Below are 23,113 nucleotides of genomic sequence, written 5' to 3'. Positions count from 1 at the left end.
TGCCTTATAGTCCTCAGCACACACAGATAGCTCTCGACCGGTTGATCTCCCACACCCTCCCGAGCAACGGAATCGCATGAGCCTGCGAACAACGAATTCCTCACTACCTACCGTTTGAGCCTGGAAACAGAAAGACAAAAGCATGGCAGATGTCACTGTGTGGAAATTCACAAACCCATCGCAAGCGGTGGGCAACGAGTCACGCCTCGCTGTCTCTTGTTGCCTTTCGAGGCATATCCCAGAGCTCTGCGTAATACCTGGCATCGATGAGCAAGCCCTCAAGTAGGCACGCCACGGCCAATGCTACCTCTTTGTCGCTCGCATCAGGGAAATACGCCTTTCTTCGCAAACCCCACTGAGTGTAGATGCCACGGTACAGTACACCGCAAGACCAGACACAAGTCTTCTAACTTTCGAACCACTACCCCGCTCTGTGGTACGTCCGCGGCATTTCTTCGGTTAGGCATTCGCGCGTGGAATCACCCGTTCACCTCAAGAAACAGCGAATTGCTTCTGCCTTCCTGCGCTCCCGTCCCCCGTAATTTCTGGTAGCCTCACGAAGCCCCGTTTCACTTGCCGTCTCATCCACCGCATCTCATCAACACCGCCACACCATTCTTATCGTATGGAGACGGTTTGGGCAGACCCCAATAGTCAGGCGATTTGCGACCGCCTGCCACGCGCGTCATCATTGGCTCAATCAAAATGAGATGCGCCCGATGCCTCTTCCCGCTCTTCTATTGAAACTCATAGCCGTCAACCACAACCAGTGCAAGTTTACCGAGACAAAACAAAATAGATCCATCCTTGCATCTCACTCCTCACTTTTGCTTGCATCACTACATTCATGTTAGCATACAGGCATACGCCGAATGGGGTACACACCATGTCAGCTCTTTCACGGTCCGCGCGCCACCACTATACTAAATGCAGTACCTATGAGCTATTCGTGAAGGGACCTCGCGCCCACATTTGCAAGAGGCTCGCGGAACGTTTCTTGCATGAAGCGCGTCATGCTTAACGATTGTGAGGAAATGGCGCATCGCCGTTCTACTCTGCCGCACCCGCCGACGTGCACTGAAACAACGCCAACAGCGATGCATGACGGAGTGATCCAGCACACACCAGCATACAGCCACGACGATCAAAACCCTGTGACGCTAGTTCCGGAGAGAACGGCCTCTGCACAACACGTCATTGTACGGAGAACTCACTCGAAGGATCTTCACTGGATTAGTTCATTCAAACAAGATGCGAGCGACGTTTAGTGTCGCTGCTAAGTCAGCACGGAGGTGCGAACCACTTGATCATTAGTCTGTTGCAAAGTGCCATCTTCCGTCCGGCCGCCTGCAACAGCTGCCTCATCGCCCACACGTACTTCCTGAGTCTGGAGATAACACACTGCGCCAGTTCGCACCCCGAATCCATGCGGGACATCCGATATGGGAGAGAATCCCCCATAAAGGTATTTGCAGCGCCACTGCAAAACCCTACTTCGCACCATCGTAACCACATTCAAGCATCGCGCATGTTTCGCGAGTCCATGGGGTGGTTCGCGTCCACTGAGCGACTTCTGCCCAGCCTCTCGTCGCCTGAAATAACTTGGTGTGATACGTGTTCCTTTTGTAGGCGAAGAGGACGTCAAGCTCCAGGGACCGTTGTCACGCCTACAGTATCATTCAGTGAGAAGGGATCGCTGGCTCATGAGTTGCACCAACGGAAATACTTCTTATATCATGGTGATACAGCGCACAGGGGTGCAGTCAAACAGGTTTTGTTGACCGTCGAGGATCGTGGTGTCTAACCGGTATTCAGTCGTCTATTGAACAGCTCTTGGCGATGCTGAGTCATTCCGCTGACAGCCAAGAAAATGTAATTTTGATGGGCAAATGCTTTCCACGGAACGCCGTATGGCCTGACAAACTACTTGCTCGCGGGTAGTTCAGAAAGCTAATGCATCACTCGAAATGAAGTTGACTCAGGAACTCACACCAGTAAAGAGACACTATTGGAAGAAGATAGTTTGAGACGTGGATAAAGAATAGATGCCAAGTGTGGGAGGGGTGAGGAGTCGCCGTCGAGTGGGGACCGAGTTCTGTTCTTTGTGGAACCGACAGGCACCCTTAGGGCATTTTGTTGATGCGGGAGCCAAGCGTACACAGTTGTCTTCATGGCCACCTTCTGCCAGTCTCCGCTTAGTGCTTCCTGCAGTTTCTCCACTTGTTTTTCTCAGCAATCGTTGCCGACACTGCTGTAGCTGGACAGAAACCAGCAGGAGCGCCAGCGCGGCAGTCAGTATAAAGATCAACGTGACCGCATTGCTGCCACTGGTACGACTTAACGTCACTGTTGTCCTCTTGGCTGGGTTGCTTCTGTAATATAACAGGCAAACACACACATCTTCCTGTACTCCCAGAGTGTGTACGAATAAATCACCCTGGTCCTCGCGCTGTGATCGCGTGTTTCCAACCTGCCAAAACGGTAGGACCTTACCACAGTGGTCACTTCTTGGTGTCAAGGATAGTATTATGCTCATTTTGTTCGGACTTCAAAGGACTGCGTTGCGAACGTTGTCAATTGGGACAAAAGTCCACCATATTGCGTCCTCTGTGGTACTTCACGAATCACTGGTGTACTCGTGGGTTGTCAAGAGTCTCCTTCACATTGCAACTTGGGACCCCTACCTTTTCGACTTCATCAGAATAACATCAACTTGTCTTCGTTGCTGTTTCTCTTCGGCCCGTACGGCTGCGGTGGAGACCAGGAATGCTGCGCTATCCCCATTGGTCCGGCTGTTGATAATTGGTATTTGATCCAAAACGTGTGTCGCCATTGTCGAACTGCGAATGCAGTACTTGCGGCTGCCCTACAATAAAAATGGTAAAAGAAGTCAGACTCGCTGCCGACGTTGGATTCACCACCGTGATAAGTTGACGGAGTCATGCAAGGGCACGCGACAGTTCCGATTTGCGTGCACCCGAGCCACTGGGACGGTTCACAACGGCTGTGCTGCCACAATAAACGAACGTAGTCTTGTAGAGAGCTCGTTTTTCTTTGCGCTACTTGCGTCAAAAGAGGAAGTGTTCTAGAGATGTAAGCAGACGGGGAGAACATGTAACGAAAAGTCAACAGCAAACGGGAAGTCGATGCTGTGCCCCCCCTCCCCCCCCCCGCTTTAGCGGCGCTACTTGAGCAAGTGTCCGCCAGACAGCGTCGGACCCTCCCTTTCCACAGAAATTATTTATCTTGCATGCCGACGTCGGACTCACATTGACGCGGAATCCACGAAAAGGGCCTGAAGCGTGAATTTCACTCGATAGGACAGCCTCCAAGTCCAGTGGTTGATATCTCCAAAGCATGGGGTTTTCCCTAATCGAAACAGAAGGGGCAATATGCAAAGCTATTTGATTACCTGCGCAATCACAGCTCACCTTTCCATGTCAACACGACGTCCGAGTACGCTGTCTGCAGGGAAGCAAGAGGACAGCTCTGCAATAAGTCAAGTCCAAGGGCACATGCTAGAGAGGATCTCCCGAAAACCCCCCCGCATCGTTGAAGGCCACACGGGAAGCCTCCCAATGTAGTTCGTACTGCCTTCTCAAGCGCATCGCACAAGATACCGGACGACATCGCGCGAAACGTTCTATTACATCTGAACACATAAACTGGCAAGAAACGCGGCATGGCGATTTGAAAGCATGGTAGACCAAAAAAGACGTCGATGTTGCACACATCGAAACGGTGACGGTGTCAAGCATCGCGGCAACAGCGCATCGTGATTGGGCACGCAGATGTCCAGCAGAGAAGCTAATGTGTTCGTGCTTGTTCCATTTACCGTGAACCAGGTCAAGATAGTGGACGACCCCAACAGCTAGAGTTCTTTCTCCGACTTGCCGAAGGTGGATATGCCCCAGTGCACCCGCGAAGTTCTATACCGGTGTAGACCAACAGTTTGTCACTCAGTCCCATCCTGGTCTTAAAATGGGTCGCTGATGTCACTCTAAAGCAAATTTCATCCGTTCACGGGTGGCCAAGTGTGACCGCTGTCGCCTCTGGGCTTGCGAGGCGCTGGCCACGACGGGGGCCTCTTGTATTCAACTTCCAGGCTTTGTATTGAATACAAATGATCAGCTGGTGGGCATTAGAATTACAATGGATAAATATATCATGGGTGTCCGCAACACGCCACAAACAAATCGGGTTCACTACTGCTTTCGGTGCAGTATCGTCACTCCCGACAACTATATCGGATCGGACTGCAGTTTTTACGTTGATTCTCTTCGATATGGAGACGACACCCCTTCTGTTTGTCAGTCACGCTGTAGCTGCGTGATCAGGCAGCATTCACCTAGCACGAGCGGTAAACTGTGTAGACACTCGACGCGAGACAAGGCGGTGGCAAGCAGAAGAACAGGGTGACATGCATCGTATCTGGTGTAAAGCACCAGATTATGCAAGTGGGCAAATGTTATGAAGGCATCAAGTCCCAATGCTGGCTTCTGGTACTCCCAGGAGCAACGTGTAATGAAGTATTTTTGTTTTTCTGGTGCTCAAAACCAACATGAGATAGAGTATGCCCGACCCTGCAGGAGTGACGTGATGTTAAACAAACTGTCAATGCAAGAGAACTCGACAACGATATCCCTGATATCTGGGATCGGGGAGTGCCGGGACGCACCCAGTCGCGAAAATCGAAAACGCCAGATCTCGGCGAACCGCCCATTTCACTTTCAGAGTCTACATGTTTCGAACCCCTTAATGTAATTTCTGCCTTTGGACCAATTGCGTCGATACGGTTCTACAAAGGTGATCCTTGACAGTGTGTAAATATGTGAGCACCTCCGGCTTCAGCTCCTACCTGGTAAACAAGCAAAGATCACTGCGTCACTGCAAGGCTGCCGTCCCCACACATGTTTGATTCACTGTTCCACAGCTGTGAGTGACAGCAGTTTGAGGCAAGCACTGTTGAACTTCAGGAAACAGAAGAACGCTGCAGCGTCTTTAGATGTAAAATAACCAACCGGGTCCTTCGACGCCCGTAAATTTTGGAGTTCTTGTTTGACGCTACAGAACCTCAGCAGCGCTCATGTCCCTTTTGAAGACCACAGGCTCTCTGACGCTTTGCTGTCTACGTATCTGTCTCAGAAGGCGAACAGCGTAACTCCGTGGCGGACGCGAATCTTGCCGACCACGCTGTGTGTGATTGGCGGAAGGCTATACCTAAAAGTGTTTTTTCTTTTTGACTCATGCCACAAGTCCATCATCGTGGGGTAGCGCAAGACGAGGAGGGACTGGGGCTTACAATAGAGAAACCAGTCTTGATTAAGGTTTCACCTCGTGAACAAACTCTTCCTTAAATTTCTAAGTGGTGTGGCGTAACAAGCTTTGGACTGGTGCCGGTTGTTGCATCGATCCGCTGATGGAGTTGCTGTCTCCGCCTAGGTGCATGAAAGTTGCCGAGAATCCCGCGTGCGTCAGCATCTCGCTGATGTTCCCCAGTGCTCTTCACCTCCTGAGGACAATGTGAAGGAAACAGAAGCGTCGTTCTAGTGCAGTCGCCTCCATGTTCAATTTTTTGTCATCGCCTTCGCAAGGGTTTCCTCATGTTCTTCCTTCTGATCAGCAGTAAAACTCGAGCGATGTCCTAATCGCTACTATGCTTGCGCAGTCCCACAAGTGCATCTTAGGGCACACAACAAAGGCCTCCGAAGATTCGACCTCTGAAGGTCATTTTGTCAAACCATGAGGCACCGTGAGCAGTCGTGGGTACCTCGTCAGCAGTCGTCGATTCTCCGTAAATACACATACACTCTAAAGAGTTAAGAATCAATGCACCGACCAGGTAGTTCGACACCTTCGGGAGAGCAATAATCCGTTATTTGGTGATCCGGAGCTGGCGACGGTTTGAAGGTCACGAGTAACTGGTCCCTGAATTCCCATGATGACGGGATCCTTCCGTTTTTTTCTTAGCAATATATCCAGAGTGCCCGGGTGGAAACACGTAATATCTGTCTCTGAGTTGCATGCAGATGACAGACTTCAAGTGTGATGGCGCTGGCTATCTACTTCTAAGTCCTCTCTGCACCAAAGAAGGTTGTTCCTAGTTCATTTATGTGATGGCGTGCGTATTCGAGGAGTTCCTGAAGCACCTGTTGTGTTTTTCCGACGTGGCGCCGGGGCACGTTAGGCACCAGAGAGATCCCACAACTCAGCACCAGGGTATAGTTCCGGAAAAGGGTCAGTAAATCTACAGCGTATGCGCCTCCAGCTTCTCTGTCACTTTACTTTCCATATACTGCTGAGATCAGGCGATCCTTAACCTGAGGATCATGCCTCGTAAAGGCGAAATCATGCGTTCGCAAATGCCAAGCCTCACGGGGTGGCAAGAGCCGGAGCTCCCCGGCGTTAATAATAGTAAATTCAATGGACGAAGAGACTGCGTGTTCCGAACGACTCACGCATGAATCTTATGTGCCCAAAGCCGCGTCCACAGTCGCTGCGAGGAAGGACTGAAGAGTCTCCTTGTTGGCAGCCTGCCCAAACAGTTTCTACCGTTAAAGTGTTGCGATTTGCCTTGGTAACGGGCAGCAATGTTGATCCAATGCTCTGCTGTTTCCTACTGCATAGTTAACTCCTGGGCTTGCGCTTAAAAAACGTATACTGTTTATTGGCATTCCCTGCAAAGAGCTTTGCCATCCGGACGTTTCTCGTTCCCACGTAACCGCACTCGAAAACGAAGACTGGGGGAAATCAGCAAGAGGCTTTGAAGGCTTTTCTATGCTGTTTCTGGCATCATGCCCCTCGTATCGGTTATTCCTCACCAGTCCGGGAAACCGTACGACAGCGTGTACGAGGGCAGCTGTTGTATACTCATCGTCTGCAGCCTGCATTCATGGAACCCTGCTCGACACTGGCTACACATAACATGCCCTGAAGAGTCTGTCATGCCTCTTCCTGGCACTGGTTCCTCATCAGTGTACAGCCCCCCGGTGGCATGAAACCTGCGTCTATCTCCACTGCCGGCAGGATCACGACTCCGCATTTGACACGAGGCCAACGCTGCTACTCAGTCGCGCATAAAATACAAGACCTAACAGGTTCTCTTCGTTAGAAAACAATGCAGTAGAAAACGATGGCTGGCTACCAGAGTTGCGACCACGAACGGCCGACTATCGGCTCACAACCCCCTCACAAGTTACGGCGTAGTTTGACGTCCCGACATTATTCTTCTAGTGAACATCAGCGAGGTGCCAGACCTCCAGTTCACGAGGCGACGCATGCAATAGCAACCACGCACCACCCGCACACTGTCTTCCTTGATTCCAACGGCCGCCGCATCATCGTCGGATATCCAGGTTCTTCGCGGAGAGACGCCACCACCGCCAACCTCATCGACACACTATCCCTCAGAACACTAGACACCCTGCTTCCCACTGGATTTTCGGTCGGCGCATATTCAGAGATATTGGTCACACGAATGACAGAAGACCATGGCCGATTGAACTGCGACCCTAGCGTACACATACTCCGGATTCGCCTTCCACAGTTACGCCACTGCCCCACACCACACCTTACAATGAGTATTGTCATGCGTCTTTCCCTAGACTGTCCACGAGCCGCACACATGTCGCTTGAATCGTATGAACACCGTCACTGGCAAGGACAAGCGTGGCGTCAAACTTGGTTCTAGTAACTCACAGTCACGCAGTCATCTTCAAGCCGACGTCGACACTATTTTGCACGGCCGGGTACCACCAGCGGCATGAAATAAGCAACCTGGCAAACGTGAAGCAGTCGGAGGAAACATTGATAGAAATTTAATCTACAAGGGCTAGTAGAGAGTTTCTCAAGGTGTTGATTTCTGCGACATCCAACTGAACAACGACACGGATTTACATGCTAGTCCAGATCGCGCGGCGTCCGCTTCTTCCAACTGGTATGCATGCATGCTCAAAGCCGCATCTCGCAACACCCGAGACACCAGCAGTCTCTTCAAAAAAGCCGCCGACACCCGCCTGTCACCCTCCATGATGTCGGGATCATTCTCGATACTAGTTACGGCGTGCGCCGGAGAAACCCAAAAGCATATCGAGACCGCCCTCATAAACAGTAGCACATGAGCGTGAATTTGACTGAGACGCTCAGTACATGACTCCCCCGATGTATTCAGCTCCAACTGACCATGGCCTGCACATGAACTGTATGTTTCCTAGTCCTCTCATCTCACCCGCCCGCTCTCACGACTGCACAGTTCTCTTCATCCGTATTGCATCGCCATTTTCCTTCTCGCGTACGGTGTTTCAAAGGCGCCTGTCTCATTCGTGTAGAAACGTGAAAGCCATAACACAACCGCGTCGAGTCGGGCGACGCTGTACCATCATATTTGGACTCATCATTTGCGTTTCTCACCGCGAACATCCATTGCCTTCAGGATCCGGCGTGTTTCGAACACAGAAAGCTGGTATGGAGTGCTTCTTCTTGTTCCTCAGAAGCCACCAGAATACACGTTGGCGCATGTTTTGCTGAAGGTGAACGACTCTACGGGTACTGAAAGGTAACGACACTTCACGCATATCGGCACCTGCAGGTAAAAAAACAGTGTATATAGAATCGCAAGCTAGGCCCCTAGTAATAGTGTTGGAGAGACTGTAAGAAAAGCGCGCTGGAGGTTCCAAGCAGACATCTTCCCACAGAAAGAATGATATGGGGCTGTGTCGACAGTACAAGGACTGCACACGGAGATCCCAGGATGAAAACAGCAAGACCTAGGGCTTGGAGATAGGCAGGCAGGGTCTAGCTGGCAACACAGACTGACACTGCAAATGATGTTGCGGCGCACCATCATTCTATTCCACCGTCGTGGTACCATCTGCGAGAGGACTAGCATTCGATAATGAGGCGGTTATATAGAAACTCATTACGGAAGCGAAAATCAGATGTATATCTGAATATGGACGCGACTGAAAAATCTCGTAAACGGATTAGGTCTTCAGCGGAGAGCATAGATCTGGTTCATGTGCAACGTGTATTGTCAAAAGGAAGACAAATTTCAAATTGCTTCTGTATCCGCTTGACGGGATAGACGCCACATCGACTATGAACAAGAGGAATGCATATTACTGTACCCATCCCATGTATTAGTGGTAGTCGCCCGCATTGGCCCCTCGTCGTGCATCGTGCCTGCCCAGACGTTGCGACAGTCCCAATATCATCGCGAAGAGAATGGCGTGGCCTGCACCTTGTCGCGCCTCTCTTCATCCCACTCCCTGCCGCTACACATTGTCTCCACCCACTCGTTTCAGGGCAGCACCTACGCAGGCAGTCTGACACTGGTTCTGCTTATTCTACCGCCAGTAGTGATGGAGTCGGACACGGCATCTTCCTCACGCCGGTCGTCAATTGTTGCAAGAACACTCATGTTAGCCTTCTCTTACCTCCATGGAGGGCATCTCTTCGTTGGTTTCTGGAAACAAGCCACATTGGAAACCTGTTTAACCCAACAATCGAAACCAGCAACGTACGCGAGGTGAACGAGCTGCACTTGGCACCCCGTCCCACGTACGACCGATCCCACTATTACCCGGATCACAACGGTCTTCTGCGACATCGCGACGAATAACGATCACTGGCCAAGAGAGGAATATAAAAGGCTAATCGATGTATGCTTGTGAAGACCACTCTCTTTCGATTGTTCTGCGGAGACCGGATTTCTTTCGTTGCACAATACCACCAAGCGCACCATAATAAAGCTAGTTTCATCGATTCGAATGAGCAAAACACCTCACCAGGTGTAGCAACCTTTGAATACCTCGATTGCACACGACACCCTGACAGTGACACGATATGCATGCGGATTTTCAATTCGTCATTCTGCACACTGCAACTGACGCGACAACTGTGTATGCCCAGCGTCTGATGACATCCGCTGTGGCTCCTTCAGAAATCTGTAGATGAAGGCGCTTCTCAAACACCTCGTCCGCATTCACCCCTGTATTCCATCTGTCCGCCCGAACAAACCTCCAACTAGGATCTTGCCGGCGGCACAATCTCCACAGTCAGCTGCTCATTATGCGCCACTTATATGACTATCTAATCGCCGAGGTTTATCATCACGTAGAGAAATGAGCGACAGAAGCCATGATGGGAGCGAACCCCCACGGATGTCTGAAACGGTGGGCGAAACGTCACACTGTGCTTGCATTACACTGCCGCATCTTTCGACCTAGTGTGCTGCTTTGCTAGAGGTTTTCCAAAAGACTGCGCAAGACATGACATCGATGCATACGCTGTTCAGTGGGCATGCACCATCTAATTCCACACTTTAATCTTCCCCAAACGATAACAGCTTGTCCCTCGCAAACCCCACGAAGTGCGTATGCCAAATAACGTTAGACCACAATTACGTACGCAACCGTGCAGGACTCAGCACCACTCTTTGCCAAGTAGTGCTCTCGACATGATTCGTTCCACAGAGCGTTCCACGTGCTACGCGACCATCCAACCACGGACCACAATCTGCTTCCTTCTGCGTTACACCTCGCCTGCCACTGCTGCGGCTTCACCCGTTGCCTAATCCACAACATCTCCTCCACATCAATTCACACTCTCGATCATATGCCTGCAGTCTGTGCAGCAAGGTCACAATCCGTAAGACACTGGGAGTCAAGAGAGTGGCGGCCATCAGGCGTACGTGCATAATTATCAATTGGATTCGAATGTATGGCGCTTCACGCCGTCTTCGACGAATCTCACTTTCAACACCCACACGTGGTTCATGAGTAACCATACATACACGATATCCGCATCTGTGCATCACGCGCCTCATATCCGGATCACCAGAGTCAAATGTTTTGCTTGTCCTACACCCCCACGTCCGACAGTATAGTTCCCCAGCAGTGCGTGCGCCACCATTTTAAGCACTGTGTGCAATATGAAAAATGGTGAAGCGACCTCGCGCCCGCACCCGCTACCTGGTCGCAGTCCATTCGCTGCGACAAGCAGCAGCCGGCAGCCCAACGCCGACCCACGAGCAGGCTCTTCACGAAGAACGGTACGCGACACAACAATGAGTGAGCTCCACCTCACTTTTCTACTCCAACCCCCCCCCCAAGCAGGTCAGCGATGCATGCCACAACCGAGAACCAGCGCCAAAAAAGTGAGGGTGGACGGTGCCAGTCGAGCTCATCTGGACAAATGGTCATGACCAACAAAGAAGTAAGGCATTTGGCCGGGTAAGCAGCTCGGCCGAGCAACGCAATGCACCACCGAACCCCGTTATCACATTCCGACTCTGGGCCGCGCTCACATTCAACAGACGAGGGACCGGGGAAGCTCTTGCGAAGCCTAGTGCGGCGGTGCAAACCGCAAGATGTATAGATATGTCATGACGTACCTGTATTACCGTCTCATCGCCGCCGATAACTGACTTCCAGCCAGTGCATACACTGCCGCGCAGCAGCGATCCCCGGAGGCAGACGCGGCAGGCGACTCACATCGGCGAACCCCTATCAAGGGCGGCGCTACCGTGATGATAGAGATGAGACGCGCCACGCCACCTGGTACCGCGGCTGGCCTATTGCAAAAGCGATCATAACCCTGCGCGAAGCCATCACATGTTTGTTGAGGCGCTGCAGCCATACACGTTCTCAGTTCACGATGCCTGTTGATTCTAAGCATCCCTCTCCTAAGGTCGATCAACGTCTGAAAATCCGTACCTCCAGGAACTGACGAAGGTAGCCAGGAACACGCGACCGTCCGGTGGAGTCATGTAATCGCACTACACGACCATAGTTTGCCGTTGGTGGTGTTGCTGCACGAACACAGCATGAACGAGGACCAGCCTGGCCAAATTTGCATTTCGAACATGTTTTCCTTAACCCCGGCACCGCGGGGGTTACACGCTCATACGAGATGACACCGGATATCTGTATCAGCGCTAAAACCTATGCCCGAACCAGCAATACTAAATAGAACCCTATAACGCGAACTAGATCGCATACGGGAAGCATGATCATCTGTCTTCTGCCTTTGTTACTCGCTAGCGTTTCGGCTCCACCGCCGGCCAGCTACGTGTTTTCGGCTCCGAAGGAACTCTCGCGGTGCTAGTCACCAGAATATTCATGGCAACCAGTCATTGGTTGGTATGAAGCCTTCGCATGTAGTCGACAACTGGAGGGAAGTAGGTCATAAATATATTGTTTTGCCCAACTCAGGTGCCTATAACGCTCCAAAGGCAGGTCCGAAACATGGTCCAGAGGCTAACCACTCCCTAGAAAATCTTCTAGATAATCATGTCTCATTAGTGATTACTCCAAGTCCGATGGTACTGATCATTTTAGCATCGAAGTAATAGTGATAACAGTAATCTATGGGCTACGTGTAGACCGCTGCAAACAGCAGCATGCAACAAGCGCCTTCCCCATGCGTCGAGAAATGCCGAAGAAGGGAGGAGGGAAGACGTCGTTGGAATGAAGCAAGGAGCAACAACGGAAAGCTATGCACAAGCAGCACTAAAGTGAACATGGCGCAAGATTGTGGAGTCAGAACGAAGCAGACTGGAACTGCTGATAGACGTGAATGGCACAGACCAGGTCTGTACGACGCTCGGGATCGATGTTGCAGAAATTGCAGATATAGCCCACTTCCCCGCGATGATCGACAGGGAAGCAAGTCCGTAACTCTATATTCGGACTCTAACTTAAAACACTGCAAGCTCTAAGTTGAAGTCATTCAAGGCCAAATTAAAGACAAATGGAGTCAATGACAAAGGAAGCTGAGCACGCGAGCAAGCACCAGAGCTCCGTAGTGGGGATATTTACGCGAAAACTCAGTTTGTTTTTTTCCCTTTTCTCGACATATTTCACCGTTGTCCATGCTGAATGACAGCGCCTCGAGTTGATTGAAGTTTGGCACATGCACATACCGTGGCAGTGGATTCACGCTGCGCATGAAATAACGTTTTGAAGAAGTGTTGCGCCCCGCTAGCTCTGAGAAGAGACCACACCACTTTTCTTGAGTCACAACCACGGCAGGTGTTCTGTACTCCTTCTGTGTGAACTCCTTTGTCGAGGCCTGACGAGATTTTCTCCTTATATGCCTGAAAAACTCTGCGTTCCGTTGAGGCGATGGCCTACACCGTCTGACGTCGAAGGAAACAAAATCTGAGCAATAAGGTACTCTTTCCCGCAAGTTCCTACCGCTCCACATTTGGCGACAAGAACACTAGCTGAATAGGGCAACATTTTGTCCACAACCACTGTAATTGCGCAAGACCCTCTTTTTCGTACTATTCAGTACCCCCATCTGAGTTTTCACATCTGTCTATAGGTCGCTAAATTACATCGTCACTTAACTAAGAAAACTGGTATACAACAACGTGGTTATGTTTGTACCGTTCCTCCCCACATTCATTGCTACGTTCATTCCTCATTTGCCTGCCAGAGACCCAATATGTGATGGTGAGATTTGTTATACCACTGTGCAAAAAAATCCTGATGTGATCCGCGCTCTTCACCACCTTCCTTTGCAATTTCGGGAGGCGAAGATGCCAACGAGGACGCACCAATGTATCACGTCGTAGAACGACCAGAACGTTGAAGAGGATGACAAGAACCAAGCACACCTGAAAGCTTTGTCACATCAGCTGACTTTTCAGCCACGGAGCTCTCCAGACTACAGGTACATTTTCCACTTGTCTCCTCCATCCCGTGGCCTTCACCTGTTGCTTGTCCTCCCGGCGACTGCCGATTCGCCCAAGTGGGGACAAGGGTGACGCAAACGATACAGTATAACCCAGGGAGACACACATGTGGGGCCACTCAAACGTGAGAAACCGAGGCTCTCACTTCAGGGAAACAACTTGCGGCTCCAACAGCTTCGTTTTCCCGTGGATATAAGTGGGCAAGCCAGAGGCTCGTTCATCCGGGTCGAAACCAAGGTGGCAAACATCTGCCTGGAATTAGCAACAGTAGCACGTTAACATTCTCTTCCGCACCGTCAAGTTCTACCTCTTTTTCCTTCTTCCCTTATTCCTGGCGGCGTACGTCGAGCATCGCAGTTACACCTTATCACTCTTCCTTTCTAAACTAGATTTCTTGCCCTAAAGGCACAACAATAGCGGCAACGCAGCATGCCGCAACACGAGAAAACACGTTCTATTTGCTTGTAACGCACCAAAATCACTTCATGACGATTGTACCGCTACTGTATACCTGTCCCACTTCCCTCGTGCGTGCCTATGCCCCTTGGCAATACTTGGTGGGAGACCGTGTTATACCGACAAATTCGTCATCCATCTTTGCATCTAAATAGCATGTTTCCCAGCCGCTCACGCCGACCTAAAGTGTGGCCCGGAACGCCAAAACCATATAAACGCGAGGGCCAAGCAGAAGCCGCGACGTCATTTGCTGGTCATCCCTGGGATGGACTGTGACAAATGGAGAACGCTTCCACCACACGACCACCCCTCACACCTTCACATAGTTCATGAGTGCCTTTGACGTACATCTTTTTCGGTTCACCTTCAGCTCCACTCTTACCTACACGCTACTCTTATTCTTTCTTCACATGACCTCTTCTTGGAGATTTCACCTATAGCACAATCAACTGATACGACTAGTGATGAGGCCACAGAAAACAGCCACCTGGAGACAGCCGTGACCACACACTCACGGCAGACAATCGTCAGACTCCGTGCATGACAACGCTTGACTCCAACATCATACTCGCATAAACGCATAGCCAATGCCAGTGACGACGCCAAGGTTTCAATGTTAAAATCGTGAGGTGCTCCTGAGACAGATAGCGTGAAATAGTTTCAAAGTGATACGACCTCATGCATCAAGTGAATAGAAGGAACAAGAGTCGAGGCGAAAATTCGGTGACGCAGAACGACTCTGTTTTTCTTTGCCTAGGCGACAACGCGGAACATAAGAAGGAACAGAATAGGAGAAGGCTGCTGAAAGTGTCAGGCAAGACAAACAGTGTAGCGGTTTGAAAACGAGAGATCTTCTAACTGCATTTTTCAACGTGAAGCGCTTACGACGCGCGAACAACTGAACTTTCAGTGTGCATAAGAACATTCAAAAAGTTCCCTTGTATCTCCGCAGTTTCATCCACCGGATGAACGTATGTGAAACCGGTGTCAAAATCTTCTGCCCCACCGGACCTGTTTTGAGCTTCACTGTTCCACCGTAGCCTGTCGCCACTTCTTACTTTCTGTGTCTGGATAAATAATCCGACAACGCATCGCTCAACACCGTAAAAACAGTCTCATATTCTTTTTTGTATCCTTTTCTCACAGCGGTTTCGCGCTACCTCAACCAACCCAAAACCTATCCACATATACAGCTAATGGGCAAGAGTGGTCCGTATCGTTCCACGGACCTCACAATCACGAACGCACGCACAACCCAACTGCAACTTTTATAAATGGAGTGCATGCGAAAATAGACATTTTCTTCTCCGTGCCACACAAGCTCTCTTCAGTATGAGATCATAACTACGTAGTGCTGCACGAAGAGACGCGAATGGACGCCAGAATGATGAGTGGCCGTGGCCATTACCGATATTTGCTTTTGCACATCTACAGTGTTTCCGTATACGCCGCCAACAAGCAACGATCGTCCAATATACATCACCTGTCTGACCTCTTACACACATGCAGTGCAAAGAGGTTGTCAACAATATTTTTGATAGCAGGCTCACTCTTCAAGAGACCCGTCAAGTCGAGATCACCAGCAACAGCGACAACACTTCCGCCGACCGGCTGCTGCGACGATGAAAGACGACACAAGATGCCACGCGAATGGATGTTTGTTACATGTGCATTGAGACTGACAACTTGCACGCTAATGGTCGTATATGAAGCAATGTAAGGCATGTAATGCAAACAAAATATTCCCTGAAACAAAAACTTCACTGTTGAGCAGCGCCGCGTGGTGCCGCACAACAAATTCCAGTATGCTCAGTTTTGAGTCAAGCGGCCAGTCCATCTGGTGCTAGTGATGCCCTGAGCTTCGCTATTTTTCTTATCTGCGAGCGGGGCACTTGTTCCCACCAGAGGTCAAACCCGAGGCAGGTGTTGATCGCTGGAAGCGACCAGTTGCCCTGTCTCTGTCTTCAGCACCGCGGGCAGGTCCATTCAACCATCAATTTGTTCTCTCGCCCGTTGTGCAACGCCAAGGCGTTCCGCCACCGTTCTCATACTTTGGGACCTCGCCTGACACCGTCGAGTTCGCGTCGGCCTGCACAGAAATGGTCTTTCATCATTCATGGTGAACGAGTTGTTAGAATGAATGTGCCACGTGGGCACTCGACACCGCCGCTGTCAAAGAACAGATGCTCGGCGGAGGCTTCCCGGTTGTGGATCATGCTGGACCCGTTGTGAAGCCGCGGACTGCGAGTTGAGAGTAACGACTGCAGCAGATTGCAGTTAGGCACAACATTTGGCGCAGGACAGCTAATCATATATGGAAATGAATGTCTGCGACGATGCAACGCCTAGTGTTCCCAGCATATGCAGGCACTGAATAGAGAACCATCGTGGCTTCCGGTGTGTTGAGGATTGCGTTATGGTGATCTAACGCATGATGTCCTTTTAAGTTCCTTGGACGGCGCACCAAGCACCTTGAAGGTGTGTGCGAACTCTAGAAGTAAATGCTAGTAAGGCTTGGGAGACTGTCGCCAAAAGAGGCCCCAACTCCCGTACTTCCTCAAACTGTGAGCATACACCCACGGACCACGAGCAGAGTACGAAGGTCGGACACTTGCCACCAGGCGGACGCGCGCGCGCCGTGGTAGTGCTCATTCCGTTCAATTGTTAGAAAGATTCTGACGCATTTACAAACTGGAACTGAACATTGCCTGGATCATTCCCCATCCATCAACTGCGACCAACACGCCGGCGCCACCTCTCCGTCACGACGCAGACACAATTCACTTCCGCAGGAAACTGCAGTACACATTTCGCGGTCTAGTGGACGATGTAGTTTTTACTGTTTGTCTCTGTACAAAAACCACATGCCAGCGCTGTTAACCCAAACAGTGACCACTAGCAACGGTGCTGCAGGACGTGCGGATCAGGTAGGTGCGCTGACGAGCTCCTCATGACTCATGAATCATGTGGATACTGAAACACCTGAGACGGAAGCCCCCACGCCTTCACTCAACACGTTGTGTTGTGCGTTGTCAGAAGCCATCACCACCTTCGCTGCTGTGCAGGTGCACTCGCCGCCTTCGGTCGGCTGTGTGATCCATTCGCAGTGTGCATGTAACTGGCATCCACACCGCACAAACAATAATCTGCCGCAACTGAGCTGGTGACCGCCACTGTCGTTGCGCCACGGTGGAGACCACACTCAACGAGACCACCAACCGATCCTCCCGTCGCGAGTCTTAAGTACCCGTGTGACGCCCTCGCGCTCTCCACCTGTACTCCACCACACTTGTCCCCACAATCCCCTCTGGTCCTCCAGTGGACGCCTACAGCCTTTCGTCGCACGTTACGAATCAACACCACTAAATAGTCATGGCAGAGAATGCCAGTGCCTTCCAATGCGACTCGCGACAGAAGGACGACGCTTTATGTCAGCATTCCACTCAGTCACACACGCCGCTCAACGATACGGCAGACGCGTGACAGACACTCGCTGGATTTCAGCCTCCGCCTCCAAGAAGCGTGTATGTCCATACCTGCTGTACCCACTTGTCATGGGAGGCAAATCAAAGGAAACTACTACCCGAACAAAGGCTACCACCTTGGTGAAACACACGGAGCTAAGAAAACATGAGGATCTCGCGAGGCCACGCCGTCAGTAAATCAGTGACGATGCCAGGAGGACGCAACGCCGGAAGTGCCGGGAGGGCACAGCCCAGAGCACATCGGCACACCTCGTGTCGACATGGTCGAAACGACTCCAGGACCTCTCCCCTCTCTCCCCACAGGTACCCATAGCCGGCCGAATAGAGACCCGACCGCCTGAAGTGTTTGGTACTGCATTCTGTTCAATCTTCTGTGTAGCATCTGATGCTAGCGGCGGACTACGCAACCGGAACGTCAACTACGTCATTCAACGCAAGAGCGAACGCTTGTAACGCGTGTGATTGTCGCCGATGAGACTACATCGTGTATTCGGACGCGAGTTACCCGTACGCGGAAACCCGCACCGAGTGCCCCTTCCATCCTGTCCGTTGCCACGTGGAGGCCAAACTAAGCATACGCCTGATGATGTCCACGTTGAAGGCCACGTCATCTGTATGCAGAGAAACCGTTGACGATCACGTCCCATTGCTGTGTGGGTCCCTGGGGCGCGACAGTGAGCTGGCCTGACGTACTTCAGCAAGCTGCATCGGTGAGGTAGCGCTCTACGGAGCACGATACAAGGCAATATTGCCGACCGCTGCTTGTCCCCGCTTTCCTGTAGTTCCCCGCGCATGCGTTCGCTGACTCAACTCGGCCGGCACAAGACGTGCTGCAAGGTACTAGCGATTTCGACGTGCTCGGGCCGTCTACTGATGGCAACGTCAGACACAGCTCCAATCTGTCGCCACGCATCTAATGATCCACGGTGGTGAGCATCCTCTGTTCGGTGGCACCAGATCGTGGTACCCTTACATGGGCTGCCTGAGGAGGGACAGCAACGCAGAACGGTTCCCACGACCAGTCAACACCATTCTGTTATAGCATTGAAGGCGAGGATCATGGAATAATGCCCGCTGTCATACACAGCTTTCGTGGGCCACGAGCCTGTGGCATCCATGAGCACTTGCTACCAAGACGTCAGGGTCGTCCAGCATGACGAGTGTTTGTCCACGTCCAGCGCCAGTCTCACCTGCTCTCGCATGCGCTGGTCACTTCACCGGCAGACCAGATGTGTCGCAGGACACATGCAATATAGCTTGAAGTTCTTCATTCGCGGAACGTGCAGGTTGTGATTCGCGTAACACCCATGTTACTATCAATCACAGCGCCCGCACACACACACACACATGCACTCACGCGCATACGCGAACCCAACGCCCCGACCGCGGCGGCTGCTACTATTACCTCACTAGCATGTCGTTACAACACCCTCTCCAGCACCTCTGCGACGCCCTCAAGTGCTCCACGCCTCCTATCCTACTCTCGAGCGCACGGTATCGGGGCCTCTTGTGTGCGCTTACTGCCTTTAATAGACCGCCACGCGTCAGCCACGATTGAGCGTCACGTCAGATAACGCGAATGCATCGAGGTACCCACTGCGGCGACCGGGAAGTGCTGTATGCCTACATTGCACCCAGTAACCCAAGTACCTCATCCGTACGTAACACGACAACACACCCTCCGCCGGGTTCTCACACACCATCAAGAGTGCACATCCGCAACGTCCGCACACACGTGTCATGGTCGACAAATCCACGAGGACTGCGACGTGAACAGCAGTTGCTGTCCCGTTGACACACACGCAGAGCTACTATTAGAGGAAAGCCTTGCGAGGCCGCCCCGTCAGTAAATCAGTGACGATGCCAGGAGGACGCAACGCCGGAAGTGCCGGGAGGGCACAGCCCAGAGCACATCGGCACACCTCGTGTCGACATGGTCGAAACGACTCCAGGACCTCTCCCCTCTCTCCCCACAGGTACCCATAGCCGGCCGAATAGAGACCCGACCGCCTGAAGTGTTTGGTACTGCATTCTGTTCAATCTTCTGTGTAGCATCTGATGCTAGCGGCGGACTACGCAACCGGAACGTCAACTACGTCATTCAACGCAAGAGCGAACGCTTGCAACGCGTGTGATTGTCGCCGATGAGACTACATCGTGTATTCGGACGCGAGTTACCCGTACGCGGAAACCCGCACCGAGTGCCCCTTCCATCCTGTCCGTTGCCACGTGGAGGCCAAACTAAGCATACGCCTGATGATGTCCACGTTGAAGGCCACGTCATCTGTATGCAGAGAAACCGTTGACGATCGCGTCCCATTGCTGTGTGGGTCCCTGGGGCGCGACAGTGACCTCGACTCGCGTACTTCATCAAGCTGTATCGGTGAGGTAGCGCTCTACGGAGCACGATACAAGGCAATATTGCCGACCGCTGCTTGTCCCCGCTTCCCTGTAGTTCCCCGCGCATGCGTTCGCTGACTCGACTCGACCGGCACAAGACGTGCCGCAAGGTACTAGCGAATTCGACGTGCTCGGGCCGTTCACTGATGGCAACGTCAGACACAGCTCCAAGCTGTCGCCACGCATCTAATGAACCACGGTGATGAGCAGGCGCAGTTCTGTGTCGCCAGATCGTGGTACCCTTACATGAGCGGCCTGAGGAGGAAAAGCAACACAATACTGTCGCCGTGAACAGTCAAAGTCATTTTGCTCTGCCGCTTAGGGCGCTGAGCATGGGAGCAGATCCAGAATCCTTCGCCTGTTTCTCGGTCCAAGTGTTTTTTGCGTCAAGAGACCCTTGTTACCAAGGGAACTATGACGTCATACGTGATGGCCGCTTGTCCACGTCCAGATGCGAGCGCAATAGCGCTTGCATGCGCTAGCCATTTCTCGCGGCGACACGCATCACAGTTCAAATGGAAACATTTACCGGATGGGTAACGCAGTCCTCCCTGTGGTCCTTCATTTGGCAGACCTGCTGCTTGTGGTTCGCGTAGCATCTATGCTAAGATCCATCACAGCATCCACGCACAAAAACGCACACTCAGGGACAAACACGAACCCCGCGGTTACAACTACTAAATCGTGACTAATTCGCTGTCAAAATTGCCTACTGCACATTAGTACGAGTCCGTCACGCTCTCCGCCCCTGCTGGAGCCCGCCCGTTCCAACCCTGACCGGGCCGCTCCTGCACGCCTACCACCTACCAACAAACCGCACATCAACTGGACACCTGCGAGAGCCACTGCAGCGAACTCGAATGGATCGAGGTACCCGCTGCGGCGACCGGGAAGTGCTGTGTGCCTACATTGCACTCAGCAACTCACGCGGCGCAGGCGTACGCAACGAGACAACACTCCCTCTGCCGAGCTCTCACACACCATCAAGAGTGCACATCCGCAACGTCCGCACACACGTGTCGTGGTCGACAAATCCACGAGGACTGCGACGTGAACAGCAGTTGCTGTCCCGTTGACACACACGCAGAGCTACTATTAGAGGAAAGCCTTGCGAGGCCGCCCCGTCAGTAAATCAGTGACGATGCCAGGAGGACGCAACGCCGGAAGTGCCGGGAGGGCACAGCCCAGAGCACATCGACACACCTCGTGTCGACATGGTCGAAACGACTCCAGGACCTCTCCCCTCTCTCCCCACAGGTACCCATAGCCGGCCGAATAGAGACCCGACCGCCTGAAGTGTTTGGTACTGCATTCTGTTCAATCTTCTGTGTAGCATCTGATGCTAGCGGCGGACTACGCAACCGGAACGTCAACTACGTCATTCAACGCAAGAGCGAACGCTTGCAACGCGTGTGATTGTCGCCGATGAGACTACATCGTGTATTCGGACGCGAGTTACCCGTACGCGGAAACCCGCACCGAGTGCCCCTTCCATCCTGTCCGTTGCCACGTGGAGGCCAAACTAAGCATACGCCTGATGATGTCCACGTTGAAGGCCACGTCATCTGTATGCAGAGAAACCGTTGACGATCACGTCCCATTGCTGTGTGGGTCCCTGGGGCGCGACAGTGACCTCGACTCGCGTACTTCATCAAGCTGTATCGGTGAGGTAGCGCTCTACGGAGCACGATACAAGGCAATATTGCCGACCGCTGCTTGTCCCCGCTTCCCTGTAGTTCCCCGCGCATGCGTTCGCTGACTCGACTCGACCGGCACAAGACGTGCCGCAAGGTACTAGCGAATTCGACGTGCTCGGGCCGTTCACTGATGGCAACGTCAGACACAGCTCCAAGCTGTCGCCACGCATCTACTGAACCACGGTGGTGAGCATCCGCTCCGGCGTATCGTCACGGCGCAGCAGTCTAACCGTCTGTTGCTGACATCGACACGCAACACAGCATCACTACTAACAACACTCCACACCAGCGAGCTCTCCTGCGGGATGCGCAGATGACGGAGAAACCCCATTAGCTCAGACCGTTCTCGTGGACCACGACCTGCTTCAACCAACGACGCTTGCCGCCAATGAGACAGGGCTGTCCTACACGATGGCCGTTTGTCCACGTCCAGCTCCAACCTCACCTGCTGTGGCATGCACTGCCCATCCCCCTGCAGTGGCCCACGCGCATCCCCGCCAAGACAGGTGCTGTGTCGCGAACGAGAGACCACTAACAGTCGCACGTGTCAGTCGGTAGAAGTGCAGTTCTAAGAGCATGTATGCTACATCCGAGGGTCACACCCAACCACAACCGCCCACGTGCACGGACGACCCCACCATCCCGACCGCGGTCGCAACACTACTGGTCCACATGTCCGTTCCCTGGATTTGGTCACAGGGAAGATGTGTGACGCCCTCGTGTTCTCCAGGCCTCTCCCACACGCTCCTCGTCACCGTTCCGGGTCCGCCTGCGGATTCTTACCTCCTTTCGTCGAACGCGACGAGCCAGCACCGATTGAGCGCCACTCCAGAGACCTCGAATGGATCGAGGTACCCGCTGCGGCGACCGGGAAGTGCTGTGTGCCTACATTGCACTCAGCAACTCACGCGGCGCAGGCGTACGCAACGAGACAACACTCCCTCTGCCGGGCTCTCACACACCATCAAGAGTGCACATCCGCAACGTCCGCACACACGTGTCATGGTCGACAAATCCACGAGGACTGCGACGTGAACAGCAGTTGCTGTCCCGTTGACACACACGCAGAGCTACTATTAGAGGAATGCCTTGCGAGGCCGCCCCGTCAGTAAATCAGTGACGATGCCAGGAGGACGCAACGCCGGAAGTGCCGGGAGGGCACAGCCCAGAGCACATCGACACACCTCGTGTCGACATGGTCGAAACGACTCCAGGACCTCTCCCCTCTCTCCCCACAGGTACCCATAGCCGGCCGAATAGAGACCCGACCGCCTGAAGTGTTTGGTACTGCATTCTGTTCAATCTTCTGTGTAGCATCTGATGCTAGCGGCGGACTACGCAACCGGAACGTCAACTACGTCATTCAACGCAAGAGC

At 52.4% G+C, this 23,113-nt stretch overlaps 2 protein-coding genes across 2 annotated transcripts; both read right to left on the bottom strand.

The window, feature by feature from the left end:
• Positions 1–2,005: 2,005 nt before the first annotated feature.
• TGME49_307460 (Toxoplasma gondii family B protein) lies at positions 2,006–3,359 on the bottom strand (the record flags this gene model as incomplete). The annotated part of the gene is made up of 3 exons (XM_018782522.1): positions 2,006–2,372; positions 2,685–2,866; positions 3,270–3,359. The coding sequence occupies 3 exons, from the start codon at positions 3,357–3,359 to the stop codon at positions 2,006–2,008; spliced, it is 639 nt and encodes a 212-aa protein (XP_018637759.1).
• A 10,720-nt stretch (positions 3,360–14,079) lies between these two features.
• On the bottom strand, positions 14,080–15,880 carry TGME49_307450 (hypothetical protein; the record flags this gene model as incomplete). Its single annotated transcript, XM_018782521.1, has 4 exons — positions 14,080–14,098; positions 14,538–14,589; positions 15,214–15,222; positions 15,706–15,880. The coding sequence occupies 4 exons, from the start codon at positions 15,878–15,880 to the stop codon at positions 14,080–14,082; spliced, it is 255 nt and encodes an 84-aa protein (XP_018637758.1).
• Positions 15,881–23,113: the final 7,233 nt, after the last annotated feature.

Source organism: Toxoplasma gondii, chromosome V (genome assembly GCF_000006565.2).
Source record: "Toxoplasma gondii ME49 chromosome V, whole genome shotgun sequence".
NCBI classification, from domain to species: domain Eukaryota; phylum Apicomplexa; class Conoidasida; order Eucoccidiorida; family Sarcocystidae; genus Toxoplasma; species Toxoplasma gondii.
This window is presented reverse-complemented; position numbering and strand designations above follow the sequence as displayed.